Source organism: Strix aluco, chromosome 5 (assembly GCF_031877795.1).
Source record: "Strix aluco isolate bStrAlu1 chromosome 5, bStrAlu1.hap1, whole genome shotgun sequence".
Taxonomy (NCBI): Eukaryota; Metazoa; Chordata; class Aves; order Strigiformes; family Strigidae; genus Strix; species Strix aluco.
This window is the reverse complement of record NC_133935.1, coordinates 86,006,510-86,023,710: the sequence shown is the minus strand read 5'-3', so window position 1 is coordinate 86,023,710 and position 17,201 is coordinate 86,006,510. Positions and strand designations below refer to the sequence as shown.

At 46.7% G+C, this 17,201-nt stretch overlaps 1 protein-coding gene across 1 annotated transcript in view; it reads left to right on the top strand.

Moving 5' to 3' along the window:
- Positions 1 to 17,201, top strand: part of PLXNA4 (plexin A4) — a 429,072-nt gene that overhangs the window by 270,443 nt on the left and 141,428 nt on the right. The window contains exon 4 of the mRNA XM_074828081.1: positions 601 to 701. Coding sequence (XP_074684182.1) covers positions 601 to 701 — 101 coding nt within the window. The remainder of the gene's footprint in view (positions 1 to 600; positions 702 to 17,201) is intronic.

Genomic DNA, 17,201 nt, shown 5'->3' with positions numbered 1-17,201 from the left:
TAGCATTTGTCCTTTTCCTGCTGGGAGCAACCTCTCCAGGGATGGGACAACTGATGGTTGGAAAGATGCATGGGCAATGGGGAGTGGAGTTAATGCTCTCCTGGGACCAGTGTGGTGTGGAAGGTCATGGGAGGAAGACAAAAACCTCACGAGACCTCAGTTCTCACAGGAAGCCAGAAAGCAACAGGGTCCACAACCAGAGTGTAGGACAGCATTGAGATCTAGTGAGTTTAACTTGCTGCAGAAGATCACATGTTGTTTAATTGCCTCAAGGTACCAGGTCACCACAGCCTGCACACAGCCTGCCTGATTTGCTGATTCCCTGTGAAACGATGCAGGTGAGGTCATCTGTCAATGAAGTATGAAAGGCTGTGGGGAAGAGGAGAAGGCCAAGGGGAGGTGCTGATCTCAATAGGGGTTGCACCGGGTTGAACTCTGGATTAATCTGCAGCCACATCCCTCTGTCTGTCCCTGCCGATCTCTGCAGGGATGTCCCTCTGGGAGGACAGGCACCAGAGGAAGAGGACAGGGAGGATGGCACCTTGGTCAAGTCATTATGGGTGTGCAGAGCCTGACAAGTTGTCCCCTTTCCTTCTGCAGCTCACTCGGGTGCCCGTGGAGTCGTGTAGCCAGTACGAGACCTGCAGCGAGTGCTTGGGCTCAGGCGACCCTCACTGTGGATGGTGTGTTCTTCACAACACGTAAGTACCTGCTGGTGTTTGCCAGCCCTGCTTTTCCCCCAACCATCTTCTCTCAACAGCAGTGATAACACATGACAGAGATGCAAAATGCCGTCTCGGTCCCTGGCTGAGCCAGGTGAGCCAATGAGTCACCCAGGTACCTCCAGGAAGGTCTCTGGGACTTACTGGGGGAGTCTTTGTTTAACTGAGAAGCATTTTTTGGAAGACAAGGGAAGAGAAGGGTGGTAGCAACTGGTCAGATCTCCTCAACTGCCTGATCCACAGTCTGCTGACTGCACCAGGAAAGCACTTGTCCACCCTGATGTATTTTGAATCAAACCCTCCAGCAGCCCTTCTCTGGGTGACACTTACCTTCTTGTTTCCAATGCTTCAGGAAGCTTGGCTCCAACTAGCAGCCTGGCTCAGACATGTGTCTCAGCACCTCCAACTTTCCACTGCTGACCTGAATCTCTCCTCTTTCAGACTTGCCATGATCTCCATTGCCCTTAGAGGGGAATCAGGTCCCTGTAAGCATGATGGGGTCCACTCCAAGGTATATTTCAAGGGGACCTTATAGTTTGTTTGCTCACTGTGAGAAAATATTGACTGTGAAGTTGAACATTTGACCTGTGTGGGTCAACTCAACTGTGCCGAATGAGCACAAATGAGCCAAACTGCTCATTTGGCTTATCTGTCCAGGATGCCGAGCAAATTTGTCTATATCCACCTTCGTCAGCTTCTGTATAATGGGCCAAGAGGGGACCTCATTTTGCCATTTCATTATTCTATGGTACTGGCTTATCCAGCGCCTCTCAAGGAGCACTGGATCCAGGTTTCCTCAGGGCTGGGAGATTAGTTCATTGGCTTTGTTTTCTGTAGGCTTTTTAATGATGCTATTGATCTTGAAGTTTCCTCTCTGCAGCCTTCACTGCCAGTGATCTCCTCCTGCAGAGAGCCCTCTGCCAAAGCTGTGGAGAGGGAGGTGTCGGGTTGGCTGAGCTCCTGGCTATGAGTGGCAGGGTGGTCTCATCTGCCAAGAACCTCTCAGCAGAGACAGTGGCTGGAAAGTGTCTAACCAAACGTCTCCAGCTGAGCATGGCTCTGCAGGGTGCCGTCACTCCAAGTCTCACAGTGTCCTTGGCAGCAATGGAGGGTTTTTCTGATGGACCCTGCTATTGCAGTGTGTCTGTCTTCTGATGAGTTCACCTCTGAATTCTTCCTGTTGGATTGCAAACTTTCCTGGTGGAGACAGTGATCCAGTTGAAGTGACTCTGTTTGCTACCTCTCCTTCATGGAACAGAAGAAAAGGGAACAAACCTGTACCATATGCCAACCTTCTGTGGATGCTCTTTAGCTTGTGTGATCCTCATCCAAAGCCATGCCAATCTGCTTAATTTCAGATCAGATTTAGGTGATCCATCCCAAAACTTGTCCAAAAACTTGACTCAAACTCTGGAATTATTCAGGGGATCCTTGGCAAACCAGTCCTGAGTTGTGGTCTGGTAGGTTCACACTGCTGACGTGAAGATATTTTCAATTGAATACAGCTCTATAGTATATTTCCATTTCATCTTATCCTGCATCCATCCTACAGAGCACTGGGTGTTTTTCTGTCAATGGAGGGAAAGCACAGACTCTGTGCAGGCAGTTTAGGGAAACATTGATTTGGCTGTTGATTGTACCACAGCAATGCTAGATACTTCATCTCCTGCCGTCCAGGGTCAGTAGCAACAAGCAATCAATACATCCAGCAATAAATCCCCAAAAGGAGAGAAAAGGGGCAGACACAACTGCAGATTACCCAGCAGCTCATCATGAAGGAGTGTCAGAAATATGATGGCTGGTGACGAGTGAGGGTGACAGCATCAACTCAGTTAGAACAAGAAAACCCCATACAGACTCAGTCCTTCAAGGAGAAGTTTGGCCTCGCAGTCTGGACCTGACTGATGGCAGGATCCCCATGCCCTCCTCCCTCTGGTCACTTAACCCCTGGTTCCTTATCTGGAAAAGAGAGGCACCTCTTATTTATGTACCTTGCAGCAGGGTCACTGAGATTGATTCCCTGTGGACTTTTTTGAAGCAGTTGGAAAGGAAATGTTATCAAATCCCACTCCAGTCTGTTTCTTCCCCCTAGTTTCCATTGCAGTCAAGAAATCTGATTTCCAGTCCTAGCTTGGAAGGGGTTTTCAGTGCAGCCTCAGGTGTTCCTCTCTGGGTCTCAGTTTTAGGTAGCCCTGAGAGCAGAGAAGCCAATTACATCCCACTCACCAAAGTCTGGCTGTGCAGGATATTCAGGGTAAGAGTGTCATAATATTAGATCACTTATTAGAATATTTTTCACATCAGAACCCCTTAAGATTCATTAACAGACTTTTTGTCAAGTGGGATGCATCGTCAACGACTCCTGCACAAGGATCTCTGGGGAAATGTGCCTTAAGCATTTCCCCTTGTGAATGCTAACCCTTCCTCTTCCCTCCCAGTCAGGAATCCCAGGGGCTTTCCAGTACATGGCTGAATCCAGCCATGCTGATGTGGGAGCTGTTTTGTGGAAGGAATGGAGGAGGCAGTCAGGCTGTGCAAGACCCGGGGTACAGTGGTACTGGAAACCAGATTGCCCATAGGCAAAGCCATGCCTTTCACTTGTGTTTCTTCTCCAGCATAAACCATCAAGAGGAACAGTGGTAGGCTGGGGGACAGGTGAAAACTGCCAGGTTGGGTACGGCATGTATCTTTTTGTCTCTCCCATGTGGGTCTCTCTTATTTTGGATTTGCACTTCAAGGGTGGATGCAGACCCTTTCCCCAGACCCCCATTTCCAAGCTGTCCTCAGCTCCTGCCACGTGAGAGGTCTGGGGACGCCTGGGGACGGCTCTCCATCCATCGTCTCACGGCGGAGCTGGGCTGTCTGCATGGAGGGCGGTGTGCCAGGGCTCAGGAATCGATTTCCACGGCTCTGCTGTCCTAACCTTACACAGAGAAACTCGAGTCCGCTGAGAGAGAAAGAGACAGACAGACTCACAGACGGCTGCAGGAGAAAGGAGGGGGGAAGGATTGATTGGCTTGTGCCCGGAGAAGAGGACAGCCGATACAGAGCAGGTCACCGGAGCTTTTCATCTCAGTATCTTTAGCCCCGATCTTGTCCCCCACCTCCCTTTCCCTGCTATAGCTCTGCTCCCCTCCTGGGCTCTGTTCAGGCCTCTTTAGGCGGCGATGAATCATTTAGTTGGTGTAAATTGAAAATGTGGCGCTCGGTTGCTGCACAGGTCTCCAGGGGAGGGCGAGAGGCCGGGGTGGGAGCTGGGGGGAGGAACCAGGCTGAAAAGCTAATAGCTGGCACGGAGGCACTCGGTGCCTGGCTGCAAGGTCGCAGCAATGTCACCAGCCCAAACGGGGGGCTGCAGAAAGGGATGAGAGCAGGGCAAAGTTTTCTCCAAGCCTGAAATGAATTGCAACTTCCTCATATGTCAGATGCAACAGCGTTCAAAGATGCCATCCAATATCTGACTACCCCTCTAAACCCCCCAGAAAGTTTCTTCTGTCTCCATCCATTTCCAAACTATTACCCTCCTCTACCTCCTCTCCCCCTTGCATGCAGAGGGGCAGAGATAGATGAGGGTCTTTTCCCTCAAAGGAGGGATAAACCCTTCTGCAGCCAAATAAGCCCTTGTTATTCCTGTCTGGCCCAACACCAACTCCAGAGCAGACGTGCAGAAGCACTGGTCCATGTGCATGTGGTGACCATGCAAGTTTTCAGCCCTGCACAGTGTCTCTGGGTTGTGTTTAACACCCCAGCTACCAGCAGAATGGATATTTGGTGCAGAAGAGCAGCATCCTTATAGGGAGAGGCAACACTTTATAAAGGGGAAATATACTGGGTGCAGAAGGGACCTGTCCCAGGCTCCCTTATGTTAGCTGCCACTGCTAGATTTTACCTGTGCTGCCTCATTTCGTTCTCATGTAGCCTCTGTCTAATTCTGGGATGAATAGTCGAACACGCACAAGGTGTCCTTAAGGGAGGATGGAGGCCCTAGACACCAGCCTCCTGCTTCCGGGATCTGCCTTTGCTGTTATGGGGAGTCCTTGGCCGACAGATCATAAATTGCAATCACAGAGGCAAATAGTCCCATTTTCTGGGAGGACTCGTGGTATTTCAAAACCTTTTTTTCTAGCTTGTAGTGGGCCGATTATTTTTTTTAATAAGAAATGTTCTTGAAAGACATTTTAGAAGGGGATGATACCATTTAGTAATTGGAGAATGATTAATTTAGACCTCGGAAGTTCTTAGTTTGGGATTTTATTTCAGGTTTTAGTAAATTGCTTAAAATTTCAAAGTAAAAAGCCATTCTGAAGTGAAGCATTATTTTTTTTTTTTAATTAAAATGAAACTTTTAGGCATCTGTGATTTCCTTCTTGCCCCAGAAGCCTATACCAGCTCTAGAGACTGAGCAAAGCAGACCATCAACAAACACTGCTGCAGAGAGAAGAGGGTTTGTGTAAGCATCACCAGTCTGTCCTACCATAGAGGTGGCAGAACCAGGAGTTGGCTCTGCTCTCTGCGCTCCTCTGCTAATCTGTGAGGAGCTGCACGTGTACTTTGTGTGTCCTTCGTGTGTCCTTCTGGCACCCAAGAACTTCATCTAGGGACCCGAACTGGTTCTGTTGGCTTTACAGCCCAGTTGCACCTCAGTTTCAGAGCAAGTGCCAGGAGAGGCCCTGAACCATGGGACTAGGCTGCAATGGCCTCCTGTAGACATCCTCACCCCATGAAGGAAACAATGACAGAAGGCTCTTAGATACGAGACATACAAGCCATCTTCCTGGATCCCTTTGGCTCTGGGTTAGTCAAGGGATGACCAGAATCTGGTAAGCACAATAACTCAGGCTGAGCTGACCATGGATTAACTGGATAGCTGCAGCAGCAGAGATGGTGTTTATGAGACACTTTAGAAGCCATATGAGAATTTTTTGGTTTACCCACAAAAGGACAGCCCTGTTCAGAAGGGTTTTATGCTGTTCTCTGGCAGCAGACACTTACCCCAGTATCTGGGAAGTTACCCTCCACATCCTTGTACTCTCCAGCTTTTCCTGTCTGCCTTGTAGCCGCAGGATACTTGCCTACCCAAAAATTACAATTCTCATTTCTAATACAATATGGAGGAAAAAAGGCACTTAAACAAGTTGTTTTCCAGAGAGTGAGGGATTAGTGTGGAAGGGAAGGGAGGTTTGTCATCCATTCTCAGACTCATTGCCAGACCAGGAAAAAAAAAAGAAAAAGTTATAAAGTGCAGCTCCCGCTGTCTCGTCTCAGCAGGTAACCTGATGCGATGCTGCTTGCAGAGGCTCATTGATCGTCCCTGGCTTTAACTTTCTTGGTCAAAGTCTTCTGAATCACTAGAGAGTCTCGGGTAACCTAAGCTGCCTACAGTTGCTGCAATAAGACCTTTTTTGAAGGGTCTTTTGCTTGCTTGGCTTTCTGCTGTCTGAAAGACTGTGAGTGTCTTTCAGGCTGAGGTTTTTTTCTTTCTTTTCCCCTTCACCTCCTCTCTTTTCCTTCCCAGTCTTTTCCTCCACCTGTGTAGGGGAGGGAGGATATCTCAAGTGCTGTGTGGGAAAGGGGCACTGGGAAGGGCTGTATGGATCAGGCCTCAGTGACCCAGCAGGGCAGGAGGGTGGAATATCACACCCAGTCCTGTACCACTCTCAGCTCTAGCAGATGGCGAGAAAAGGGTGATTTACTCATTCTTGCAGGGGCTTGTGATCCAACAGACCCTCAGCTTCCACTACAAGATACCAGGTTCTCAGCTGTCCCTGCTTTTTACTCCCCATGCTGTTATGTCCCAAGGCGTAGGTGTTCTGCATTTGCCAGGCATAATGAATAAGTCTTTGAAATCATGGTTGGAACATTTTTTTGTATGGAAAGCTTTCTGTATCCTTTCCTGCCTTAGCAATGTCTTGTCATAGATCAGCTCTTGGTGCCTTCAAATACTGGGAGACCCTCTCCATGTCAAAGGTACATGACAATTGTCCTAATCTTCCTAAAGGTGGATCAGCCACACGAAGAGCAAATGGCTTCCGGCTCAAATCCTGCATTGCCTTGGAAACTTGTAGTTGGCTGGGCTGATCGTCCCCGTCAGAGGGGAAGCTCAGGGCTATTTCAGGTGTTATGTTCAATACCCCTGTGTGTCTGAGGTATCTGGGGCAGATACCCCCAGGTACATGCTGTTCATACACAATGGGAAGAAAAACATAAATGCTGAGAGGGAAAGTAATTGCAGGAAATCTGAAATCTTTCATTTGATTTGAAAGTCTCCAAACAGTTGTTTGGCAGTGTTAGCACTGCCAGTCAACGGTGGCAAGGGTAGGAGTGAACCAGCTGTCAAGATATCTTGTCTCCAAACAGCACGTGGTTTGACTCCTCCCCAGTCACAGCTGGGGCTCAGACAGGCGTGCACATGGCCTGTGAACCTCTTCCATCTGATAGCAAGGGAAAGTGGAGTCATCTTCCCACAATTGGCCTTGGCACAGAGTGATTCCCACTTCTTCTCAGGTAGTTATCGAAACTGGAGACAGCATTTCAGCCTTTGCACAGAGGGAAGCGCGCAGCAGGGGGGCTTCGTAGAGTGACATTGGCCCATTAAGCATTCTGCAGCGAGCCTAGATAATCTTTAATCTGTCTGATGAGGTATAGCTAAAGTACCCATCATTTCACACCTAGGCACTGCCTCTCCTTTGGAGCAGAGGAAATAGCCCCAAATGTGACAGCTCTCCAATGGCCTTTTGAAATGAGATCGGGGCTCTTAGTCCAGAGAGTAGGAGGAAATTCTTGGGACGGGGAGCATGCCTATTGATGGTGATAAAGCCCTGAGTGAAACAGAGGCTCCTGGGAATCCCATTTCACTACAGATGGGTGATGACATTGAATAAACCACTCTGAACCAGCCCTGTACCTTTGAGCAGAACAGCCGATCACTAGTCCTGGAGAGCTGTACCTGCATGTTGTGTGTCTAGCACCACTGATGTCCCTCCATTCCCTAGATGCCCTCGTATCCCTTTTGGGAGCACTTTTTCTGCTCCAATCCACCTAGAAGTACAGGGCAGAGCTGTGCCCTTCACAGGTTGATTATCTCGGTGGCTGTGCCTGCCTGAGGCAACTCGGGGACAGCACTGGGCACTGTGGACCATAAAACGAAGATGTGTGGTAAATGTGTTTTGATAACAACCTTCCTCTTTGATTAGCTTATTTTGCTTGAGGGCAGTGGGGAGGGGCAGGAAGATAATTAGTTTGTGCAGTGGGTTCCAGCAGAAGCTTTCTCCTGATGCAGCCCTGTGAGTTAGGTGTCCTACTTGGGATTTGTGTCCATCACTGAAACATTAGCAGCTCAGGTTTAGCACTGCAGAAAGTTCAGCCTTTACAGAGAAAGATCTCTGGGGTTTCTTCTTCTCTGATGTGAAACACAGCACACAGTCTGCCATGATCTAAGAGGTGCTTTCATGCGCTGGGACATGCAATGAGAAAGGCATAATGGTGCTCAGTGGTACCTGGGGACCTTCTAGAGGACTTCCTGTATGCTGGTTCCCTGACAGGGGGCACACCTTTGTCATCTCAGCATTTCCCTTGCTGTGGGACACTACGCACTGGTGGGTGGCATATCTAGATAACCTACAGTACATATATCTAGGGTAACAGCTAGGGAGGGAACAGGGACAGGTGGCGGCTGTATGATCACCCTGATCAGCTTAAAAAGCTTGTCAAATCACTGGAGCTGAGGTGCAAAGTTACAGGAGTTGCCACAGGGAAGGAATGTACTCTGACGTGGATTATAAAGTGGAGGTTGACAAAACCAGCAAGGAGATCTCGATACGGAGTAACAACATAAGGACTTAATTCAGGTGCCTAAACACAGATGTATGGAGAACATAAGGAGACTGAAATATAGGTGTTTTTATTTACGCAAGGAACTCAAGCCAGTTGCCCATCCATGCTGTCTGCTGCAACCGGGGTGTCTGGGATATCTGAGATATTCACCTGGGTCTGGTAAATATGACACAGAGTCTACAGGAGACCTGTTTCCTCTGGAAGATGATGATGGGGACCAGCTGGGGCCCTGAGGACATCTCAAGTGACTTTAGACCCCTGTGTGTGAGCAACAAAATAGAGACCAACCCCAGCTTGGGATGTCCTCTCCCCATATTCTCAGGGTGGCCAAAACCCAGGTCTGAGTTTTGCAACTTGACCGGTGGCACTCCTCCCATGAATTTTAAAGTCCTCCAAGGTTCTAATTTACAATAAAGCAGGGCTAGAGTTTCCTGCAAGGTCGTGCCACTCAGTGAGTGTTGTGATATATGGATGGTTCGGGAAACTCTGTCTCAGTTGCTGGCTGTTTGTATGGAGTTGCTCTCTGTCTTGCTCTCAGATGCTCCTGGGTGCTTCTGTAGCCAATGATCTGCCAATGAGGGAAGATGTCACACCAAATGAGCTCTCCCCAGGGCAGGGGTATGTCTGCCTTGCGCTTCCACTCTTTCTTCTGTGACATTTCATCATTCTCAACCTGTGACAGGCATCAGAAGGGAAGGGGGGGGCAGGATCAGGAACTCTTCCTCCTAAAGAAAAGCACAGCAAACCTTTAAGGTATGTGTTTATCCAGACTCACTCTCTCCATGGATCTGTACACACACACTCCTACCCATAAATACATACCGTCATCTTCCATTGCACAGTCCCACATTCGCAGACCTGCCACTAAATATCCCCACATGCCACCAGCACATGTGTCTCCAGCCCCTAATTCTCCCTGTTGCTCCCACACACTCTGCACTGTTCCCCCAAGCAGAGGTGGCAGAGGTACATCCTTTCCCAGTTGGCTTCTGTACAAGGGAGATTTTATCTCCCTTCCCTGGAGTACTGTGGTCCTGGAGGCAGGTTGTGTGAGTTCACAGGAGTTTCTGAGGTTGAAACTAATTATCTCATCCTGCTGTGGGGCGCTTTTTTTTTTTTTTTTTGGTGGGATTCTCCTTGCTTTGCTATGAGCATAGTCCCTTCTCCCTATCCCCAGCAACATACATATTTCTTTTGTTTGGTGAGTGGATCTGAGCAACTCATCGTTCTGTTTTCTTGAACATCTTGTCTTCCATCATTTTCCACTTCAGATACGGCTTTCAGCAGCTTTTGAATAGCATAATATCAATACCAGGAACCATCTACCAATGCAGACGCAGATGTTTAGCTCCATGAATTACAGGAGCCAGACAACAGCCTGATCTCTGGCCCTGTGGGGAGATATAGAAGTCCCTCCCTTATGTACAGCACAACATTTAAGTAAAATATTTTGCAAATGAATCCAGCCAATTGCCCCAGTAGTGAAGAGCAAACCCTGGGTGTCAACAGGGCTCACCAGTGCAGGTCAGCCACAGAGTAGAACAGGGAAAAACAGTGCATTGGCAGGACTGTGGTGATATGAGAGATGAGTGGCAGGTAAAGATATGGAACAACATTTCTTGCCTCCTGTTCCAGTGCCCAATAGATTGGACAAAATTAATTTCTGCCAGGGGTAATGGGTGCATTTTTAATAGAGTCTCATCCCTGGAGCCAGATCTAGACCAGAGTGGCTGGATGCAAAAACCAGGATATTCAAAGAAAACATGTTTTCTTGCCATCTTCCTGGAGGGGAGGCCAAATTCACAGTGAAGAACAGATGTGTTGGCTGTGAACTTCTTCTGCCGCTGGCTATGGGCTCTTTATGCACTGTAGGGACATGGGACAGCCCCACTAAAAGCAGGCATGGCTGTATCGTGTAACACAGCATGCATCAGCCCCTGCTAATGGAAGGAAGGTTTCTGATTATTTTTCTCCACTATTTGCTTCCCTGCCTAGGAAGTTGCACCAGCAATTAGCATGTCTTTCTGTTGGTTATCTTGTGGCTAAGACTAAAGAGAAAGTTGGAGACAGAGAAATACATGGCAGAGGAGCAGAAATGCTGGGACAGAGTGGAGGGGCTGGAGGATGATTCTGACTAACCTGGCTAAAGGGATTTGAGGGGTTGTGAATAACATGAGGAACTGAGAATTGGTGTGGGCTGAAAATCTGAGACACTGTTGTAAGAAAAGATCTGGGACAGTTTCTGAGTGGGAAAAACAAGTTCTGGATCCCTTGGTACATTTAGACCAGCATGGTCCACTGGTTACAGAATTTTTCTTAGGCAAGAGAGAGCAGTATTAATTTCCCTGCTCAACTCTAGATACCTTGCATGATTTTGGACAAGTTACCTATGATGGGATTTATCTCATCTACTACTAGGTTTCTTGTCTCAGCAGCCAGTGAAGAGAGGGACTTTTCCTGAACACATTCATTGTGACCCTGAGATGTTTAAGGCAGTGGGGTGAATTGGCCTCTGGAAGTGCCAGTTTCCTTTATTCACACAGAATCACAGAATCATCCAGGTTGGAAAAGACCCTTGGGGTCATTGAGTCCAACCATCAGCCCTACTCTGCAAAGTTCTCCCCTACACCATATCCCCCAACATCTCGTCTAAATCAAGCAATACCCAATTTACAATTACTCCAATCCTTAATTTTCCTGTGTTTTAGCCCCTTGTACATAGGAGAGGAATAACAGTTCCTCTCCTCACAGGTGGCTGTGAGGTCCAAAGCATTAAAGCACTTCGGACAATGAGTGGCGTGCAGAAGTCCTGTAAGGAGCTGGACTTGGTGTCTGCAGGCTCCCAGACAATATAGGCTATAAAGCATGATGATAATGATTTCATTTCACCAGTGGCTGAGTAAGTTTTGGGTTTGTTTAATTAAAGCAGAAGGAGCCTTAGCAGACATGGCAAGGTGCAAATACTCGTGTAATTCCTTGCTTAACCCAATGAACATAACCAAATCACTCTGTGCCCTTGTCTGGCTGCTAGAGATGGCACCAGAAGGGTTAAGGCAGGCAGGACAGGGAGGAATGAAGCAAACATCCCTGAGTTTTGCTTCTCCCTCCCATATCTCATTCCCAATGCCTCCTGCCCCTCTGGCCCCAGGCAGTAAAGGAGATCTACATTTTAATTGAGACATGTTAAGAAAATAATCTCAATCTAGCTCACCCATGCCTGGAAGGCTTCTCCCTTGTTAGCTTGGTGCAGATGCTAAGTGCACATTTTGGGGGTGGGGGTGTTTGTTATGTGTCTGTTCTCTCCTTTTTCCATCCCTGCTTGATTCCTAGGTCTGGGGAGAAGGGCAGAAGGCTGGAGCTGTCAGGAAAAAGTAGAGCAGAAAATGGCAAGATCTCATTTATATCTTCTTCCCCTCTTGCAAATAGGAATGGTGTGCAAAACCCAGACACGGTATGCACCAAGCCATGCAGAGGAACTGCAGTGTTGGACAGTGCTGGGCACTAGCCCTTGGGGACCTTGAGAACCAAATCTTTGCAAGAGGCTGTCTGTCCTCTGGTTGCAGTCGCATCCTCTCTCCCCTCCCTCTAATCCTTGGTACCAGGAGTAGAAAGGAGGCCAGGATGCTTCAGATGTTTGAAACAAAGCCTTGCCTGCAGTTGAATGGAGAAGGAAAGGGGGTGAAGTGAGAACTCTTTAGACTCTCACTTGTATTAATGGGGCTCCACTCTCGTGGCTCAGGGCTGAGGTGGGAAGGTGACCACAAGAAAACCAGACTCCTTTTGCTTTGTTGCAGACCCAAAACTTCACCAGAAAGAGGTGCAAGTTTTGTCTGCAGACTCTCAGCTGCAGGAGAGGGACAGGAGCCTGAATGAGTTGTCCTTTCCCTTGGCACCCGAGGAGCTGGGAACAGGCAGCCAGACATGTTTGGAAGGGACCCATTTGCCAGCCAGCCTTGTCAAATGAGCACTGGATTATTTTGTGCAGGGCAAGGGGGAAGAATTTCAATTCAGATAACACTTCCCTATTTTGTCTGTTCCTTGTCTCTTAGAGCTTGCCTGGCCTGATAAGGAGTTATCAGAGTGGAGCATCTCTGGTGGAGCCACCACTGAGATGTGGCTGGGCCAGAGGTGGCTTTTTTTAACTCCTTGCAGGCTTCCCTGGCCCTCTTCCACTCAGTGCCTCTAAAGAGCCAGCCAGTTAATAATGGTAGAAGGATGACGTTGGGATGCTTGCCAAGAGCTATAGCTCTGTGCTTTTCTCAGAGAGAAGAGAAACTGCAAACATGGATGAGAATGAAACAATCTAATGCCTTCCTCATTTTCACCCAGTCCCAATCCTGCAAACAAGCTTGCAGGTAACTTTGAGTGTATGAGTAACCCAGAAAGTAGAGCGATTTTTCCATCTTAAGCCTATTGTCTCATAAAATTTATTTTCAGGTATGGATCTGACTTCTGCAGTCTCTCTAGGTAGGGTCTCAGTATACCTAGTGTGAATGTAATTTTCTGCATCATAGAGACTTCATTCTTACTAGTACTGTCAGGGCAACAGTGATTCTCTGGTCTCTGTTCTCCTCCCTGTTCTCAAGGACTGGAGGCAGAATCTGTCCTTGAGGATTCCCCCCTGACTTTAATTGATGGAGGATCTGGAGGGGTTGGCAAGAAGGGAAGGAGAGCAGACCCATAGCATAAGCTCATCTGGCCAACTGACAAAATATCATGAGGCTGCCTCTTGAGCTGCTCAGGAACACATCAGTCCAGTTATTGAGTGTTATACTTAATCTCCTATCGATTGGGCGAGTTGAAGAAGACAGCCTTCCCCACTACTCCCATTCCCAAATTAAAAGCTAAGAGAAGAAGTAAATGCTTTGACTTTTCACTCTGCCTGGATGTTTAGGGAATTTACTGTTAATAAAAAAAACCAAATGACCCGTAAGAGTGAAAGCATGCATAGAATGAGTTATAGCAAAAATCAATTAATACTAACAGTATCTATTAAACATTGCACTCTGGAGCTTTACGGGAGTACACTGCTGCTCTGATATGATCATGACATCATTAACATAATATAAAGAATCAAAAAATCAATAGCTTGCTGAAGCCCAAAATTAAGGCCAAGCAGTGTTATACCATATCTTTAAATATCTGAAATAGCAACTTGTCTCTGTCATGTCAGAGCTATTTGCAGATGAAACATCTCTCAGAAAGTAGATGGGAATTTGCTGGCCTGCCTGTCACTCTTGCAGCTATCCCCTTGGGATACTTGGCATGAAGGGTAGCTCACTTTTTCCACCAGTGTGGACACAAACAGAGCAGAAAATCTGATCAGGGTTACACTGGCATAACCTTGGAGGGACTCCAGAGCAGGCACAGGGTCACTGCATTGGTAGACACACAGACATATCTCTGTAGGATAGAAACGTGGACAAGGTGTCTTCCCCCCCCTAACTTGATCTACATTTTACGGTGTTAATGTTGTGGAGTTTCTTTTGCCTAAAGGACCAGGCTGGGACATTGTAACTCTTCTGCCTGTATTGGGAAAAAAAAGGAAATGGAGCTAGGAGAGTCTTTCAGAAGGTCTAGCAGAGCTGCTTGGGCAAGAAGAGACGCATGGCTCACAATGAGTGTAGAAAACAAAGGTGGTCAGAGGTAGGACCACTGTTCATGTGGATTTAGGGATTAAATGGCTAAGAAAGAGAAAGGGTGTTTAAGATGTGGATAGTTCTTGGCCCAGGATGGAATGGATATAAACTGGCCATTTAGTTTGTAAGGTAGAATAAGGTTTCTGGATGGGAGGAGAATGAGTGTCTGAAGTAATCTTCCACTGGGATTAGTGAGTGCTAAAAATATAGATGGTTTTGTGATAAAGCTTGATAACAGTTCTGTATTAGCTGCTATGGAGGGGTTACCTGCAGAAGCACTGAGTGAATCACACAGTTCTTTCCACCTCTGTGCTTTGTGTGTGGAAGACTGAGTCTCTTTTCAGCTCTGCTTAGTACTCTGATTGTGACCTGCCAAGTCTGTGTATGCACGTGTCTCCATCTGAGCTGGGTGCTGAGACCCCATTACAGCCCAAGGAGATCCTGCGCCCCATCAGTACAGTCAGTGGCATCTAAAGAAAGACACAGCTCACCTTAAAGTAGATACAAAGCTCCACTCAGTTACCAAAACATAGGCATTTGGTGGCCTTTTTTTGCTTTGACCAAGTCCTCCATAGGTCCTGTGTCACAGTTGCCAAGACCAGGTGGCTGTCTTGGATGCCCTATATGTGGGCAACAGAACAGAGCCCTTGTGCTAGAGCAGGTGAATCAGTTCTCTAGGCTCTGCTGACTGTATTGAATAACTGCCTTGTCTAGGGAGCTCAGATGTCAGCTCACACACCTCACATAAATTTAAAAGCCTCAATCTACCATCTTAGTCCCACCCCTGCTACCTCCGGACCTCAGATTTTCCAGCTATCACAGTCCTAATGCTCCTTTGGTTTACCAAGTCTCCAAGAAGAGAGTGGGGCTTTGGGTTATGGCACAGAACATCAGCTTTTGTCCCATGGACAGATGTTATGTGGGTGCAAATGGTATTGGCAGCTCATGGTCCTTAGGGAGAAATGTTGGGTTTTGGGATCAAGGTGGTCAGGAAGGACTTGACATGACAGGGAAATTTCACTGATGAAACTTACAGCAACATGGTAGAGCAATCCCTCCCTCAGGTTAGAGAGAGGGGTGCTCCCTCATGGCAAATTTAAGAGGAAGGGACACCTTGTAACATGTGGTTAACACTCAGAGAAATGATGAAGAACCACATAAATAAGATCTCCCATGAGATGATATGTCCATGTGGCACTCACACCAAGGACATGTCCTCAGGGGCAGAGAGCACAGGTGACAAAGGGAAACAAGCTGAACAGTAGGAGATTTGATCAGCAGGTAAACATGTAGCTGTGTTTCTGAGGACAACAAGGAAAGATCAGAGACTTGTCTGCAAGGTAGAGACATGACAGATCCCCTGGGGCATCCAGACAGACTCCAATGGGAGGAACCCTGGTGTCCTGGTGGTATAATGTATACTTGTAGTAGTAAATAAAACAGCTCCAGGGAATGTTATTAGGCACTGGAAGACAACTACCATTGCTGCAAAGTTATTAGAATATAGTTTGGCTTGGGCCAGCTATTGCTCCTTCAAGCAATTCCTGGACATGTTTGGGAATTAAATGGGTCAGAGAGGATTTCCACTAGGTGTTTTGGAAATTAATAGAGTTTAATAGCATGAACGTGATCAGACCATGTAATTTGGTCCCAGGATCAGAGAATGTTTCCTAGTATTGTTTAATATACCAATGGGATGTTGCCACAGCTCTCAATTGCAAGGAGACAGTAGGAGGAAAATCCTGGAGGAAAGACACAAGCTGTTAAGATAACGAGCTAAAAATCAAGCCTTCATAGAAGTATAGAAGCAAAACCAGGCACAGAAACAGCGTTTCAGTGCATACATAAAAAAACAGAGTAGGAAAAGTTTATAAGGAATAAGGAAACCTTTTCAAAGAATGGGAGCCAACACAGGAAGAAACCTAGCGGTTGCTAGTTAAATAAAAATTAGGAGAGGAAAAAGGTTTTGAAGGTTGAAACTCATTGTTTAAAGGTGAAGTCATAATATGCTTTTATCCTTGAAAAGTGGTTGGATTAGATCTTGATAAAATTCAGGTAAGAAACAGCAAAAATCAATCCCAACAAATCCCCCTTTTAATCAGGGCACATGAAAATCAGACAAAATTAAATAAATACTTGCTCTAGTGTGCATGCTAGTAGTCTGCTTTAAATGAAGCTGCTAATAGGATACACAGCCCAAAACCTTGACAGAAGGAAGCTCAGCTATGGCATAAATCACACAGGAACAATAGAGGAGGCCAAAATGGTAAAGAAAGGCTTTTATGTTAAAGAAAATGTAAAATCAAAGAAAGAAAATAGGGTCAATCTGTGCACAAGTGACAAGGTATCCCCTAGGGAAGGGAACGGTGTTTAAGGCTGGTTTATTGACCACTTCAAGATGGTGAAAGTGACTGTGGCATGCTGAGAGAAATCCAAAAGGTTGGGAGGGCAGAAAATGTGGTGCTGAGAGACTTCAAGTGGCCTCATATGTCACAACACTTGGAGCTCGTACCCATAAACCCACTTAAAGAGAAACAAGTCTGGATTTACTTTTGGGATTTACTTGCAGGACACGCTGTAGGGCACAGCTATCAATGCATTGCTCTGTAAGAGTGACCACATGGTACTCAAATTCAGTGTGCCGTAGAAGCAAAATAAAATAAATAAATAAAAATTACACTGAAGTTCAACTTCAAAGTGGAAACAACATAAAAATGAGGAAGCTTGTTAAAAGGAGCAGCCACAAGGGTAAAGTGCTTCATGGTATTGTGGAGACTGCATAAAGACATCATGTAAGCAGCTTATTGTGATGCTCTATGACCTACAAAAAAAGACCTGAAAGTGAATGAAAAGAAAAATTTTAAATGCCTATTTAGACAGCAAGGTAAAGAGATCCTATTCAAAACTGGGAGTTGTACTCAATTTAAAAATAATAGAAAGATCACTAACACTATTGTGGGAATTGCAAAACAATCATAAGGCAGCTCACATAAGAAACACATTGCCA